Here is a 17,946-nt window from a genome sequence, read left to right on the forward strand (position 1 = left end):
TTGTCTACGTTAATATTCATTGGAATGAATATAAATCAATATAATGTAATATAATTTTTTTGACTGCAATTTGTAATTTAATAATTCATAATATATGATAAATAATATAATTGAGAATTATAATCCATAATTGGCAATTTATATATTTTGCTGATATAGTTATTTATTATTTAGTTCATAAAGTTCAATTCTCTTATTTGAATAATAGATCTTATTTGAATATGATTTTTTTTTTGTTTTTTGAGTTTATATTAATGTTTGATTCACATGTTGCCGAATGTTCAAAATATATATATAAACCAAAATTATTATCTGAACGATTCATTATATATAATTTCGCATGAATAAATTTGTTGTTAATGTTAATTTTAAAAAAATAAAATGATTTTTTCATTTGGAATCCAATAACTTTAAAAAAAAAAATTTTCATAAGTTAAAATATTTTAGTTTATAAATGATAATAAAAGTGATTTTGGTTATTTAAAATTGTTATTTAAATTATTGATTTTCCGAATATTGCAAAGATATGTTACGATATATCTTTGGCTAATGTAACAATAGCAATAGGGATAATGTGACGTATTTTGCTCTTACAAAAATTCATTAAAAAAGAATTAAACTACTTTTAATAATAGAAGAAATAATATTTCTTCTCTATCTGGCTTTCTAAAAATGAGAATTATGTTGTTTGTGATTGCCATAATTGCCAGTATAATATAATATTTCTTCTACCAAAATAAGTTAATTCTTCCTCTTACGAATTTTCACGGAAAAAAAATATAATGCAACTTAGCTTTGACTAAATTCTGATCACGTGATATAGAGCTGTTTAATCTACTAATGGTACGAATAATATGATGTATTCTGCAAAAATTCGCTGCAAAATTGAACCATTTTTATTGAAATATAACATAATTATTATTTGTCCAACAATCGTAGATTATATATGACATGACTATATAATAATGCGACGTAGATATTGAGTAAGAATAAAAGTACGTGACATGATTTGTTCAAGGAATTTTTGTGGTAATGTTGCGCATGCGCAATCTATTGTAATAACAAGTTTTCATCATTAGTGGCTCAAAAGTAGAAAAAAATTAATAGAATATATTTGTTAATAGAGCGAAATCTGATTTAATATTTGTCATGGAGTTATGGAAAGAAAAAGATCATAGATTTAGAAAAGATAGAAACTTTAAAAAAGAAAAAATGTTTACAAATAGAATATTTTTGTATCTCGAACAATTAATATATTACGAAATAGTTTATAATAATAAATAATTTTTGCAATCAAAAAGTTTGATTTTTTGCATATTTTATCCAATAAAATGGGAAATAGCATTCTATAAACATAAACAACTTATGCCGAATAATTCTTTGATCATTAAATATATATAATATAATATATATTTTTTTATATTATCATATAAAAAAAAATGATTTTCCTAGATTTTGATCATGTGATTTGTTTATTTGATGAATTCGATTCAGTGAATAATATCTTTTAAAAACAAAGTTTAATGCGAGATTTATATTTATAAAATAATTTCTAAATATATGATGAAATAAATCTATAAAGAAAATTATTTATTAATCATCTATTAACAGTTTAAATTAAATTTAAAATAATATTTATTTAAATAATTTAAAATAATAGATAATAACAAAGTATATTTTATATATTTTTTATATATTATAAAATACTAATATTATCTTTTTTATTTATATAGTTTAATATATTATAATTTTATCTAAATTATTAAATTATATATTGTAATTGTATAAAAATATTTTTGTTAAGATATATTGATACTATATATATAATTGATAATTTTCATAAATTATGAATTATAATATATTACAATTATATTTAAATTCCTTTATATCTATAGAATTCACTTGAAATATCTATAGAATTAGAAAAATAGATTCAATGTTTAATATTTTTGAATACATTTAATTTTTCAATTAAAATTTTCAATAAGTTTTCAATAGATCATGTCATTAAATATGTTATTTGCTATTCTTATAGCATAAAAGTAAAAAAATATCTAATATGCAAAAAAGATTTTATAATTAGAAATTTTTTTATAGAAAATTTGACTCATAATTTTAAAAGCATAAAAATCTGATAATTCAATTTTTTTTTCAATAAAAATAAGTGACATAAATAATTCTAAAATCCATCATAATTTAATATAGGTAACTCTTATATAATTATATGAAGAGAATATTTTAGTACGATGCATTTCATGTAATAATCTTTATATAACATAATTTAAAAAAATGATATATTTATATTTATATAAAATTCATAATAAATTATTTATGGTAAAATTCTATTTATATATGTTTACCAAGAATAAGCAATTTATAGTTCAAATAATTGTTCATTAATTTCTTAATTACTTATGATCTTCAAATAACTGAAATTCAAATTTAGATAATTTAGATTCAATCATAAATCAATATCTAGCTTATATTTTAGATTATATAATACATTATATTATATTACATTTATGTTTTTATATTATGTTGTTTGTTACATTATGTTTCTTAGCTAATGTTAATAATTATAATAATGATCAGCATTATTTTAAGTAATAAAAACTTGGCTAGAGTTCACTTAATTGAATATTAATGAAAATTTTATTCCAATAAATAAAATTCTAGTGTTTATTTTAATAAATTTCTTTTCAGGTACTACAATATAGTTTATCACATTAAAAATTATCTTTTCACATTTTTTGTATAACCTGGATATTATTTATTTATCTTTTTAATTACATTTTTAAAAGTATTATTTATTCTATTGCTTTGATAAAAAAATGCACTTTTTGTCTTAGAATAAGAATAAATACAAAATCATTCTCATTATAATTTATATAAATCTTTGTAACATTTCTTTTGTATAACGATTTTTTATTTCACTAATTTTAATAAATTTGTGCTTATATGTAATTGATATTTTGTTAAGAAAAATTTTTTGAATTATATGAAACTTTTCTTTTTATAAAATAATTAAAATTTAAGAGAATAATCTTGAAATATAAAGCAACATATAATCTCAATTATAATTCTAATATAATGTTATTTTTATAATTATATGTAATTTAATATATGTTATATGAGAGTTACATATATTTTTTTTTTCCATAGAAGATAAGATTGATATATCATTAATAATAATTTTGACCTGATGCATTATTAATACATGACGTATAATAATTATATATAATTTTTTATTTATACATACCTAAACTATTTTTTAAAATTGTATAATAAATTTTCAGATTATTTTATTATATATATTTTCACTTATATCATTTATGTAATAGCTATTAGAAAATCAATTAAAAGATATGAAAAAGAAATATTTGTAATATATTTTATATATGAAAAAAAAAATTGAGAAAAAATTTTAATTTTTACATAAATTGATTTTGGAATAATTAAATAATGTTTTTTGACATAAACAGATCTAAAAATTTGTAACAATTATATTTAAGAAAATAGAAATATAAAAGAATAGCAAACAACTCATTCTATTATTTTATATCCATATTGTGTTAGTTTATGTCTGTTTAAAATATCAAATAGATGATTTATAGAGCACTTAAGAAGATACCGCAAATATACATTTTATGAGGTATTAAAATCTTTATATATCTTTTTTCTTTTTCTTTTTTTTTTTTTTTTTTTTAGTATTCTTGCACTTTCACATGCACATTTAACATTTAAATGTAAAATATTGATTATTAGGTTCAATTAAGATAATATTTTTTAAAAAATGTATAATAAATATTGATATATTGCTAAAAAATTATGATTTTGCATTTTATATCAATATAAGTTTGTTTTTTGTTAATATTATAATTTATAACAATAAAGAATTAATTATAAACATACAATTCTACATATATTAATTTATCAACAAAAAAATATGTGAGATCATACTTGAACATGAAAATTATTTGTTATAATATAGTAAAATGGTAATATTAAGTTATATAATATTAAATTATTAATAAATGTTTATTAATAAATGTAAAATCAAAATTAATAATTTATAATAAAATAAAATTAATTATAATTTTTTAATATTCAATGATTCTTTTATTTAAAACAGATAATACGTTACTGTAAAGAAAATAAAGAACAAATTTCTCTTCGCATGCACAAAAATGAAATGTCTCAACTGAAGTCAAATTATTTGAATGTATATTAATAATAATGTCATAAATCTAAGAAAATCTCAATATTATTAATTTTTCAATACATGTTTGCAAAAAAAACGCACTAATATATTCCAAAAAATTATTTACCTTTTTTCTTTTCTTTTTAAATAACTACATAAATACATAAATATTCTATAAAATACATAGTTTTTTGCTTTTATATTGCTCTATTATATTTATATATATGTCGGTAACAATATTTAATATAAAATTGATTAAATTATTAAACTGCCAAATTAATTTCATAATAGTTTATATATAATGTATTTAAAGATAATCAGAAAATTTAACTTTAATTATTTTGACAAAATTACTTTTATGTTCATTGCATTTGCAATTTTTACTCATTTTTAAAATTATAAATGCTACTTCATGCTATTAAAATATATTCCCAAAATTATATTTTATATTAATTTTATCAATAAAAATATAAATAAGAATAATTTTTATATTGTTGTGTGTTTTTCTTCTTTTCCATTTTTCCTTTTGTTTATAAAGTTAGAATTATTTGCAAAAATAAGTTGTATATAATGCTAAATTATAAAATTAATTGAAATCTTTTTCATTCTATGTAAAATATGTATCTTTAAATTCATAATTATTAGCAGTTAAATGATTTATGTATAATATTTTTATAACTACTCATTTATTGATGATGAATCATTTTATCATTGAATATCATTTTTTTAAAGCAGCACAAATTAAACATATATCTAAATAGATTAGAAAAAAAACATTTTTCTTTCTTCTTTCTTTTTTTTTATTTTTTCACTTTTTCCTCTTTTTTTAACTTCATCGCGTAATGTCAACTACCAGAATAACTTCGGTTTCTATCATGCGCGCAACAATTAACATAAGTAATTAACATTTATATATTTCTATACAATGCGTTTCATAACGCTTTGGACGTGTATATTGTTCGTTTTACATAACGAACATCTAAACACCTACAAAACCTCTCACTAGATATTGTTTTGTAACAAATTTAATAATTTCATCAAACGATCGATGGAATTTATTATGATACGTTTTGTTTTGTTTAATCCCCTTGGTTATTTGCATCCATAATTTGGATATATCTTTTTTCAATATATTTCGATATAATCTTATATTGCTTTCCTTCAGGTACCTCCTTCACGTAATGATTTTTGTTGTTCTAAAAGTCGTTCCAAGGGAGAGGGTCCAGGTCCAAACCATAAAGATTGTTGATTAAGCCTAGTTTTTGTTTGATCTTGATTTGATACATTACAATTTTGTGCATTAGATCCCCATGCATTATTACTGCTAAATAGTGAGTAAGTATTTCCTATGCTGATTGATTGATTTGATTTGTTGTCTATCTATAATCATATAAATGAAGATTTTTATAATAGTATTCAAATATGTAATATAACATACATATATAGTATGCAACATATATATATATATATATATATATATATAAATAACGAGATTTAACTACATAACACATACCTCTAAAGATTTAGAACTATCAAAATTGTTTCCAGTATTAAAATGCTTCATATGTTTAGAATCTGATGAATAATTGTTTGAGGTTTTCAATGAAATTTGTGGTATCATATTTCCAGAATTGGAAGAATCTTCCCACTTATGATAATTTTCCATAATAGATGTATCTTCATCATGCAATTGTATACCTCTATTTGCTGAACCCCAACAAGGCACAGAAAATTGTGAATGGTGAGTATCTTTCCATAAACTGAAATTTGTAGTTTCGTAATTTTGAAAAACTGGATAGTTTGTTGTAGATTGAGATTGATTCTTGCCCAAATGATTGGATAATGAAAATTCCAGAACATCTGAATTTTTATTATATATTGATGATGATAGTTGTTTTTGTGGTATTTGATTAAAGGCATCTTGATTAAAATCATTTTGCTTAAAATTAAACTGAAAATTCGGATTTAATGAATTACTTGGTATATTTGATACATTTGGTATCATAAGCGCAGCTTGATGAAGTTTCTTTTGATATGTATTTAATGTTGACAAAGTAGAAACATTAGCAATAGTTGAACTAGTTAAAGTAGCTTGATTATGTAAAGATATTGTGTTTGGTCTAAGGTTATTTTTCATAATATTTTGTTGTTGTACAGCCAAGTTATGATTTTGTTGAATATTTAAATTACGATTTTGTTGCAAACCAATATTTCCTGTCTGTTGAGGATTAATATTCTGGGAAGCATTTATTGATTGTGTTGAAGATAAAATTCCAAGATTTTGATGTAACAATGTATTCTGAGATACAATATGAGTTCTCTGATGCATAGTTCTATTTTGATTGGATGTATGTAAATTTATATTTTGCGATTGTGGTGAGCCAGTAAAATGTCCTTGAATTGGATAACTTGATAGATTTCCAACTTGATTCGTAATGTAATTTTTTGTAAATTGTGGATTTTGTACATTAAAAGTTGGACTTTGATAACAAATATTTCCTGCACATTGAGATATTCCAGATATTGAAGTTAAAATCCCGGATGTTTGCTGTTCTTTTATAGAGAGATGATTAATTTGAGTAGATTGTGACATAGTATGCTGTAATTTTGTAGTTTTTGTTAAATTTTGAGAAGATATGATTTGATTTTGCATAGCTGTTGTGACAGAAGGCATCAATGGTAATCGATTTTGAACTGTGATTGGAGTAGTTGTGTTTGAAATATTATTCAGCTTTGATATTTCTCCAACAACTGATATATTTTTATTTCCACTAGGAGTAACACTTTTTGTTGGACTTATCGATATTCCAGTTACTTTAGGTTTTTTCTCAGTCTCCTCTTCTATGTTTAATGGAGACACATTCTTGAAAGTAACTTGTTTTTGTTCATTTTCAGCCCGTCGCATTATAGTTTGCATTGCTATATTTTGTCTTGGTTTCCTGGGCTGCATATTAGTGTTTTCAAAAGTATTAGATTCCATAGCAGTGATTAAAGTTGTATCTTTACTTCGTTCTAATGAACCTTGAGGTTTTAAGATACCTATTCTTTTATCTAGAGCATGTTCCAAGATATCAACATCTGTAGAACCTTTACTACTAGCAGATTCTGAAAGAACTGGACTAGTAGATATAACAGACTGTCTTCCTCTATTTAAACTGAGTTCTTCTAATTCTTTCATCAATTCATTGCTTAATCCATTTCCTTCACTTATAGAATTAAATCTATTCTCACCTTTTTCTTCTCCTAATGTAATAGCAATTAATGCAGTACCGTTAATTCTATATTGTGCTAAACAATGGCCTAAATGAAGGATACGAATTGCTCGCAATTTATTGGAAGCTTCAATATTATCTTCTAAATCAGTACTTGTAAATTTTAAACACTCAAAACTTTTTTCTAGCGGTAAAAATCCTTGAAGATCACGATCCTCTGGCAGTGGTACTTTAATATATTGATCATATGTGAAATCGATTACGCAATTCTGCAAGGCATTTAATAATACGCACAGACTGGGCCAAATTTGAAGTCTTGATGTAAAAGCTAATTCTTCCAAAACTGTGGGTTTTGTATGAATCCAATCAAGGCACAGTTTTATAGAAGGCAAAGCAAAATACTCAATAATAGAATTTTTTATTGTATAGACAGGTAACAATAAGGCAGATAAACTTCCAGCTATAAGATCCAAAATACAATCACGAGCAATTTTTTCATCAGATGTTAATTCCTGTTTTAATGGTTCAGTACTGCTAACAATGATACTTGTATGTTCTAAAGCATACAAATTAATTACGAACATTTGAACAAGCATCCAAGAGCTAAAACTTTCTGTTGCAACTAAAGCTGTTAATGTTTCAGTTAATAATTTCGCATATGCAGAAGCAATTTTTAGATCTCCAAGATTATGAATAACACCATGAAGCTTTAAAAAAACTGCTATATATTCTTGAGAAGTTAATTTTGTTTTTCCATCTATATTAACTGATGTATCATTTAAAGCAGAAGATAATGTTTTGGCCAAATTTGTTGTGGCAACAGGAAAAGGATGTTTTACCGCAACAGATCGTGTATAATGAAATACAGTTGCCAATTTATTACCACGCGATGCTTCAAGAAGGGCTAATTGATTATATGGTTGACCACTGGATGGTGATAATGATACTGCATGCCTATAGAACAATTCAGCTTGTTTACTCTCATTTCTATAACGAGCAATGTCTCCTAAATGCACAAGACAGTATTGGCATGCATAAAAACATGAGGATTTATGAGGCACTGATAACTTTTCAGTAGCTTTCCATGGTGATGTACATCCATAAATATAACCCTTCCTAAAAAAACATGATGATTATAAAATTTGTTTCTCCATGATTCTTTATGTAAATAAATTTAAAAGATTATAAAGTTTTGAAAATAACTCTTTAAAATTATTATATATTAGTTTTGAATTACCAAAATAATGTTATAATAATTATATAAAAAGATTTCAGTTTACATATGATTTTAATTTTACGAAATATTATTACATTATTATATTGATTTCAGTTCTAAAATATCATATATTATATATGTATAATTATAATTAATGCATTGTATAAATAATATACTAATAATTGAAATTTATTTTCTTTGCACAAATCAAACATACAGATTCAAATTGATTTCAGAAGTAATCAATAATATTATTTATTATTTTATATTTATTTATATTATTAAAATAAAAACTATCAAAAATTATTATAATAATAAGATATCTAATAATAACAAAGTTTATTTATAAATAAATAAATTTATATTATAATAAAATTTATATTATACTTAATTTAAACTATATTAAACTTATATTATAAATAAATACTGATTTAATACTAATATTCAAGCAAATATATATATCAAAATCAATATAAAATTATTTTAGAACTGATATAATAATAATTCTATGTGAATTGAAATCATAATTGAAAGGCTAGAATCTTTTTAATCTATTTGTCATATTATTTTGCATCTTCATAACTATTTTAAAAACTATATTCATAATTTTCAATCTTTAATTTATATTTTTTAAAAAAAATTAAAAACATAAGCAATACATAAATAACAATTTATTTTATTTAATTACCTTCTGAATGGTAAATCTAAATCAAATGCAGTACAAATTTCTTGTAGTAATGTTAAATAAAAACCACTAGCTGCTTCTAAGCACCAACTAAGTAAAGCTTGAGATTCTCCACGTTTAGGATTTTTTCTGTCTTTTGCTTGAGATTGTAAAGTTGCTATATAATTTTTAAATCCAAGATTCCAAAGTTCTTGTTCAACTTTTCTATCAAGAGCATACTCCAAATCTAATATCAAAACTTGTTGATATATTTTCTGTAATTGTTGTTGGCATACCCATGCATCGCTATCATTTAAAAGATCTCTACAACGTTGTACTTTATCCTTTAAAGGCTCTGCTTTCCTAATAAAAATAATAATCAAATAAACTTTTAACAAATTTTAGATAACTATTTTTTTATAATATTTAAAAATAAATTAAGTATTAAAACAATATTTTTATTTTTAACTTACTTTAAAGCTTGTACAGCTGCGTTTAGGCCCATAGTCTATATACCTTAAATTTCTGATATAAAATGTTTTATCTATGAAAAAGAAAAAACTAAATACACATACTATTATTCAATTTGTGAAAATATTCAATATGTAATATATTAAATATCATATTATAATCATTAATATAATAATATTATGATATTATGATATTATATGTATTATATTATACATATGTTATATATTATATGTTTTATATTATTACATATTTAATATTTAATATATATTATTATGTATATTATTATTATATATCATGAATAAAAATATGTTAAAGAATAATTTATAAAGGTTAAATTCATAATTATGTTAAGTATACAAATAATTACATATAAACTTTCACATATGACATTTATTTCAAATTATATGGACAAAATTGTTAATTAAATAAATAAATATATACTTACAATATTTAAGATATTGAATTTTCAAAATAAAATAAAATATTATCAAATCTTATATATAATATAATTTACTTATTATATTAAGGACAATATATCTATGTATATATATATATATGTATATATATATATATATATATTACGACTCAACAGTTAGGTTAATTATAAGCCAATGATGATGTGAATAGTAAAAAAGTTATAAATAATATTCATAATATTCATTTTTAATTCTAAAACGAAAAACTATATAAAATGAAGATTAATTAAAATGTCTTTGAAAAACAGAAAATAAGACTTACTTTCACATATTTATGTTAAACTCAAATTATACCGCATTACTGATATGTATTTCGTTTTAACGAAAAACTGCACTGCCCTCGCATTCAACATTTATGTTAGTTTCAAACAGAAACATTAAAATTTACTATGAATGTAAACAAAATTTGTAAAAATATACGATCAAACCATATATCAGCAAATTGTTAATATAAATCTTGTAATAAGAAAAAATTGTTAATATTCATATACTATATTCTTGATATATAAAAAAGAGATTTCTCAATGATGAGATTCGTAATGTCAAGTAGAAGAAAGATATTGCTAGTTTTGTGAAATAAATATACTTATTAAAAATGTTAGCATTGGCATTTACCAAAATTTGTATTCGTCTTCAACGAAATCGTAATGAAACAAATATATATCGATCGTTTTCATTAGTACGTACATTTTTTTTATAATATACAATATTTTTCATATTGTTTAATAATTCGCTATTATTTTATTTTATCAATTATATGTAAAAATCGTTATACATATAATATTAATAATATAATTTTATGTGAGTGACAGTGTTTATAACAAAGCATTTCAAATATTTCTTTTTTTTTTGTTCCGTAATTTTATAATAATTATTTATTTGTTTTGCTTTAGAGTCGTTTTATTTTTTTAAACGAACAAAAAAAGAAAGAAATAAAAATAAAACAAAAAGAATTAATGGCACGTGGTCTTCCAAAAGTGAAACCTTTAAAAGGTGTTAAACAAATCGTTATTGTAGCATCTGGAAAAGGAGGAGTTGGCAAATCAACAATTGCTGTAAATTTATCAATCGCTTTAAAAACTATCGAACCACAAAAATCTGTTGGTTTACTCGATGCTGATATATTTGGTCCTTCTGTGCCGTTAATGATGAATATACGACAGAATCCCATGATTAATAATGCAAATCTTATAGAACCTCTTGTAAATTATGGTGTAAAATGGTAATAAAATAATATTATTTATTTTATTTATATTCTTATTAATATTTTTAAAATTAAATTTTTATATATATAAAATTTTATATATTTATATATATATATATATAGCATGTCTATGGGCTTTTTAATTGATAATAAGTCTTCTGTAATTTGGAGAGGATTAATGGTAATGAATGCTATTGATAAGTTATTATATCAAGTAGCATGGGGTCCGTTGGATTATCTTGTCGTAGATACCCCACCCGGAACAGGAGACACACATCTTTCAATTGTACAAAATCTTCCAGTTGCTGGTGTATTATTAATAACTACACCTCAAACAACAGCTTTAGAAGTGACTAGAAGAGGAGCTAACATATTTAAACATCTAAATATTCCAATTATTGGAATTGTGGAAAATATGAGCAGTGTTATATGCCCACAATGCAATAATGAAATAATTCTTTATAATGATGGAACTCGAATGATTGCAGAAGAACTTGGTATTAAAGTTATGAAAATTATTAATATAACATTAATATATATATTAATTTTTCTTTTTTTTTTAGGTGTGCAAATTTTACAAACTTTTCCTTTATCAGAACTTATTATGAATAGTTGTAATAGTGGAAAACCAATTATATTATCTGCACCAAAAAGTATACAAACTGATATGTATAAACATTTGGCAGAACATGTAATTTTTTTTTTAACTAAACAACCATTAAATATGAAATAATAATTTTATATTTTATTTTAATTATTTATTCCAAGTTAATTTCAAATATTAAAAAAAATATTCTATTATTCATTTAAATATATAAAATATTGAAATAATTATACAAAAGATATTCAAATCAGAATATTTTGATTTATTTATTATTATTAATAATTATTATTATTATCATTATCATTTTTATCTTTCTTTATATTTTATCCCCTCTCTAAACATTTCTGATTCATTTTATAGATGACTTCATAGTTAATTTATTTTAGCCTTTTGAAAGTAGGTAATCTTAATTTATTTTAATATATTCTATATTTATTTATATTACGAAAATATCATATATATATATATTTACTTATTAATTATATTGTAAAATTAATAAATAAAGAATTAATCTTGATATATTAAAAATAAAAACGCATATTTAAATAATCAATAAACATGTTAAACTAACCTAAATATATATATTTTATTTTTTTGCAATTCTTTTATTAATATTCATATTAAGTAACTTGTATTATACAAAAGTATTTGTAAAAATATGTTAAATGTATAAATCACATTTTTAATTTTTAATTATTATTTATTAATTATATTATCTTATTTATGATTAAATACTATATCTTTAAATACTATATCTTTTATTTTATTTTATAATTTTTTATTTTAGAATTTAAAATGAATATTGAAAGTTCTAATAGTATTCATTCTGATATAAATGCAGAAACTTATGATATCCCAATGAATATACTTATTCGACCTATTCCTCCAATTATTAATGAAAAAAAGGTTCAAAGTTTAATAAGTACATTAAGCAATCCTGAAACAGAAACATTTGTACCACCAATCGATGTTTTATGGATTAAAGGAAGCGAAGGTAATAAGAATTTTATTTTCTTTTTATAATATAATTTTTTATAATATATTAATGAAATAGTAAAAAAAAATAATTTTGCTTTTGAGTTAATAAAAAAATTATATTGATTTTTTGATACTATAAGATAAATAATTTCATATAGCTTATACTAATACTATCAATATTTATGATAAATTTATTTTATAAAAATAGAATTCTATATTTATAAAATATCTTATTTTTGTTTATGTTATAACTGTTTATGTATAAACTGTTATAAACTGTATTTTTATTACAGCAATTACGAGAAACATTTTGTTAATATTTTATTCCTTGAAAATGTCAAATATTTTAAGTTTTTTTCACATTTCTTATCAACAACAAATGTCACCTGTTTCCATTCAAAGCAATAAAGATCATAAAGTTTACAATAACTCATCACAATGAAAATAAATGCTCCTTTACTATATATACTTTATCATCCAATTTGCATTTTTCGTTTCTTTTTTATTTATTTATTATTTAATTTTAATTTTATTATTTTTTATATTTTTTTATTTTGTTTATTATTATTATATAATTTCTTTTACTAATAAATAATAAGTGAGTGACAAATTTTTATCAATCATCATTAATAGTTTGAAATAAATTAATTTCAATGTGGACAATCTGTGGAAAAAATAAATATAGTCTTGAAATAAAATTTAAATATTTCTATTATTTTATTATTTATATTATTGTTTTAATGTGAACAAAATATTTTTATAAATAAATGTTTGTTATAAATATTTGGAAATATACAACAATAAGAAATGAATTCTTTGATTCTGCTTGAATGAAATAATGAATTTTGTTTTAGAAATCAATATATAATATATCACATATAAAAATATAATGAATATATATTTATATATTATGTATATCTATATTCTATATATAGTTATGTATTTATATATATCTATTTTCTATAATGTTAATTTTAATATTTAAAAAAATATTTTTTTAAGTATAAAAAAAAAATTATTGGGAAAAATCTCATAACCCTAAAATTTTACAATATATATTATTCCATATATTTTTTGGAAAGATATTATAATATAATAATTAAAAATTATTAAATAATTAAATATGAAGCTTAATTAATCTGATATGGTAGTTTGGAGTTGTATATCTGTTGCTAAAATAGATAATTTGGAGAAATATGAAAAATAAATATTATTGTTTAAATATTTAAAAAAAAAAGATTGAAAAATAGTAATGAAAAATTAGGAACTTTAAATAATTTTAATTAAATAATCTTAAACATATCATTATACTATTAAAATAGCTGTTATACAATAAAATTATATAATAAAAGCTGTTATAAAATTTTAAAAGTAAATATATTCTTCAATCATACAATTTAAATGTCAGAAAATTCAGAATTAATTAAAAATTAAAATATAAATATAAATTTAATCTTTTTCATTTAAATGCATATAATTTTAAATAAAATGATTTAAAAAAACCATTAATAGAAAAGATCGAATTTGATTTTACAAAAAAATTGGTAAAATTACTATTAAAATGATTGTCTAATATAATTAAGATTACTCAACAATATATTAAATTTTTATTTTAAACAAAATTTAAAATAAATTTCTATACATTTTGTTTTATATTTAGATTGTTTTATATTTAGAAAAATTCATTCTTTTGCTATTATTACACAATAAATATAAATATATAATCATAATAAAAATATAATCATTTTTATTATTTATTTATATAAATATATATATATATTTATATTTATATATATGATTATAATAATTATATTTATTTTTTTCAAATTATCTTTGAATTTTTTAATCATATGAAACATATTTTTGTGTTTTATAAGATTTTAGTAGCTCGCAGTAGATTAAGCACTTCTAACAATTAAAATATGTTATTCAAATTATATAAATTTAGAAAAGATTTAAATAAAATCATTTTAATAAAAATATTTTTTAAAATGATTTATAAGATTATCAACATACATAAAAAATATAATAAATTCTCAAAAAATATAAAAAACATTTACTGATAAACTATATAAATAATTATAAATAATAATAATTTTATATTATATAATATTATATTTTAAGTTTTGAGATATTATATAATATTATATAATAAATTATAAAAAAATTTAAATAATTTAAAGATTTAAACATATAGAAGATGTATGAATAATATTCATAAGATAATCGATAGTTTGGAAAGTTTATTTTAAAGATAAAAATAAACAAAATATATATAAAAATATCAATTGAATCTCATTTATTAAATTATAAATAATTTAAATTCATATTAAATGAACGAGATAAAGTATAGTAATTAATGGAGATAATGGAGATAAAGAAATTTCATTCTGTCTTTATTTTATTGTATTTAATTAATGTAATTTAGTAAATAAATTTATCGATATTTTTGTATAGCAATTTCAATTTCTCAGAATCGTTGAAGTTATCTTATAAATATATTAACATTCTATATTATTGTAAATTGATTTATTTCTATCATAAAACCATATTACTTTTCTAAAAATTCTAATTTTGTATAATATAATTATATTTTTCATTATTTTAGGCGGTGATTATTATTATTCTTTTGGCGGATGTCACAGATACACAGCTCATCAAAGACTTGGAAAATCATTTATAAAAGCTAAATTAATACAATCTACAATAACAGATTTAAAAACTTATCTAGGAGGTTCTATGCCAAATTTAAAATAATCATTATTTTTTAAAATAATCAATATATCTTTAAATTTTATATAAATAAATGTACATAAAATAAAATATATCTGTTTATTAATTTTTATGCAATAAAATTTTATTTTCTATTAATCTTTAAAAGTCCTTTTATTTTTTTATTGTAAGTAATATATATACATTATTTATATATGCTCAGTTTAACTGAAAGTATTCAAATCTGAAAAAAATATGAATGATGCAAAAAAATATTTCAAACAAAAGTTGGTTTGCATAAATACATTAAACTATTATGTAGTATTAATATTTTTTCTATAGATTAATACATAAAACTTATATAAAAATCAATTTTAAATGGAATTGTATTTTTATTTTAATTGTAATTTTTATTGTATTAATTGATGCAATTATTTCTTATAAAAAAATATTTATTTGTTAATATTAGTATATTTGTTAGTATGTTGAATATATGAAATTGTATGAAAATAAATAGTTTAATAGTTAAAAAATTGTAACTCAAAATTTAATTAATAAAACTTATTATATGAAAGTCAAAAAAATATGTGAAATGATATTTTATTACTATTCTTGTCTTGTCTATATATATAATAAATATTATATAATTATACAATGTATATAATTATACAAATTATATACAAAAATATTATATAATAATACAAATTTCAAATATTTTCTAAACTAAAGATTTTTCGACAAAAATAGTTTAATATTTTTTTAAAGAAATAATAAACTTCATTAATTAATATTGATTAATAAAATTATATAGTTTCATTTTAAAAAATTAAAATTGATCTTTACATGATTGAATTTCAATTTATCATTCTATAATTCTCTCAATCTATAAAAAACTATTAATATTTTAAACTATTAATATTATTATTAAACTATTAATTTCTTTATATCAAACAATTTTTGTTTAAAACATATTTTCATATTATTTATATTTTTTTAAATATTTAAGTTTGTTTAAACTATATATACTATATGCATAAAATTTTTATTTTGTATTATAATTGAATAAAATTTTAAATCTTGATATAAGCACATTTAAATTGAAATTACTGAATTTTAATTAATAAAATTTGATTGAACAGAATATTCTATGTACTTTATTATAAAATCATATTTTTTGCAATATATACACAAAAAATAAAAAATTCTGAATAATACAAAATAAGAAAACATATATTTTTAATTTATAAATATTCTTAGTCATTTCATATAAAATAAGATATTAATTTATATATTGTATGTTAATATTTATTATCATTAATTTATATATATATATATTTATATGCATTGAGTGTGTTTATACATGTAAAGTTTAAGTAAAAATTTTAAATAAAATTTTTATCTGTATTAAAATATATAATAGATATGAAGAAATAATTGATATCAAAACATATTATAGCATTATTTGATTTTGAGATGATGTTAAAAGTCTTGTAACTTTCAGTTTTCAATTTTCAATGAGACATTTCATTTTTTATTATTTACATTATATTTTGATTAATTCAATTTCTAAATATAAAATGTTTTTAGTATTTTTTGATATACAAAATGAAATATAAAATAATATGCAAAATAGTATTCAAATTTTATGAATACAATTATTCATAAAAATAATTGTATTATATTTGTATATTTCATAAAAATATCCGGATATTAATATATTTAACTTTAACAATAAATCTCTGTTAATTATAAAAGAAATACTCATTTAACACATATCGAATTAAGAAATTTTTTATTTTTATTTGTTATGTATTATACTTTTGCAATATTTTCTGCAATATTATACATATCTAAAAAATAAAAAATCCTAATATTGTATTGAATAATACAAAATAAACCAAAAAGAAACACATTTTTAATTTAAAAATATAATCAAATATATTTAAGTTATCAAATTAAGTTAATAAATCTTTATAAAATATTTTTATGCAAACAATTAAACAATGAACAAAAAAAAACAATACACTAAAAAAAAAAATGATAAATTTGTTCAAAATAGGAATAAAATATATATAGTAAGTTGTTAATATAAATAAATTAAAAATTTTCAATATTTTAGATTATTTAAAATGTGCTATAAAATTAAAAAAATATCAAAGTTAATTTTTATAAAAAAATTTCTATTTTAATTATTTTTATAAATTTTTA

General features: G+C 19.5%; 2 protein-coding genes across 4 annotated transcripts; one reads left to right on the forward strand and one right to left on the reverse strand.

Annotated features, from left to right (window-relative positions):
* Window positions 1-4,977: 4,977 nt before the first annotated feature.
* On the reverse strand, window positions 4,978-10,634 carry LOC409556 (protein SMG7). 3 transcript variants are annotated; one of them, XM_393064.7, is made up of 5 exons: window positions 10,503-10,634; window positions 9,767-9,837; window positions 9,318-9,656; window positions 5,715-8,529; window positions 4,978-5,581 (listed from the first exon to the last, which is right to left on the reverse strand). In XM_393064.7, exons 2-5 carry the CDS (start codon window positions 9,796-9,798, stop codon window positions 5,363-5,365), a joined length of 3,405 nt encoding a protein of 1,134 aa, XP_393064.5. In that variant the 5' UTR covers window positions 9,799-9,837; window positions 10,503-10,634; the 3' UTR covers window positions 4,978-5,362. The 3 variants fall into 3 exon arrangements, with proteins under 3 accessions (XP_393064.5, XP_016772735.2, XP_006571932.2); XM_016917246.2 differs by having other exon boundaries at window positions 9,767-9,854; window positions 10,503-10,580; XM_006571869.3 differs by lacking the exon at window positions 10,503-10,634 and adding an exon at window positions 10,210-10,228.
* On the forward strand, window positions 10,603-15,897 carry LOC551442 (iron-sulfur protein NUBPL). Its single transcript, XM_006571868.3, has 6 exons — window positions 10,603-10,919; window positions 11,134-11,462; window positions 11,568-11,941; window positions 12,008-12,176; window positions 12,840-13,042; window positions 15,635-15,897. Exons 1-6 carry the CDS (start codon window positions 10,836-10,838, stop codon window positions 15,781-15,783), a joined length of 1,308 nt encoding a protein of 435 aa, XP_006571931.2. The 5' UTR covers window positions 10,603-10,835; the 3' UTR covers window positions 15,784-15,897.
* The last annotated feature ends 2,049 nt before the right edge of the window (window positions 15,898-17,946 follow it).

Source organism: Apis mellifera, linkage group LG3, assembly GCF_003254395.2.
Source record: "Apis mellifera strain DH4 linkage group LG3, Amel_HAv3.1, whole genome shotgun sequence".
NCBI classification, from domain to species: Eukaryota; Metazoa; Arthropoda; class Insecta; order Hymenoptera; family Apidae; genus Apis; species Apis mellifera.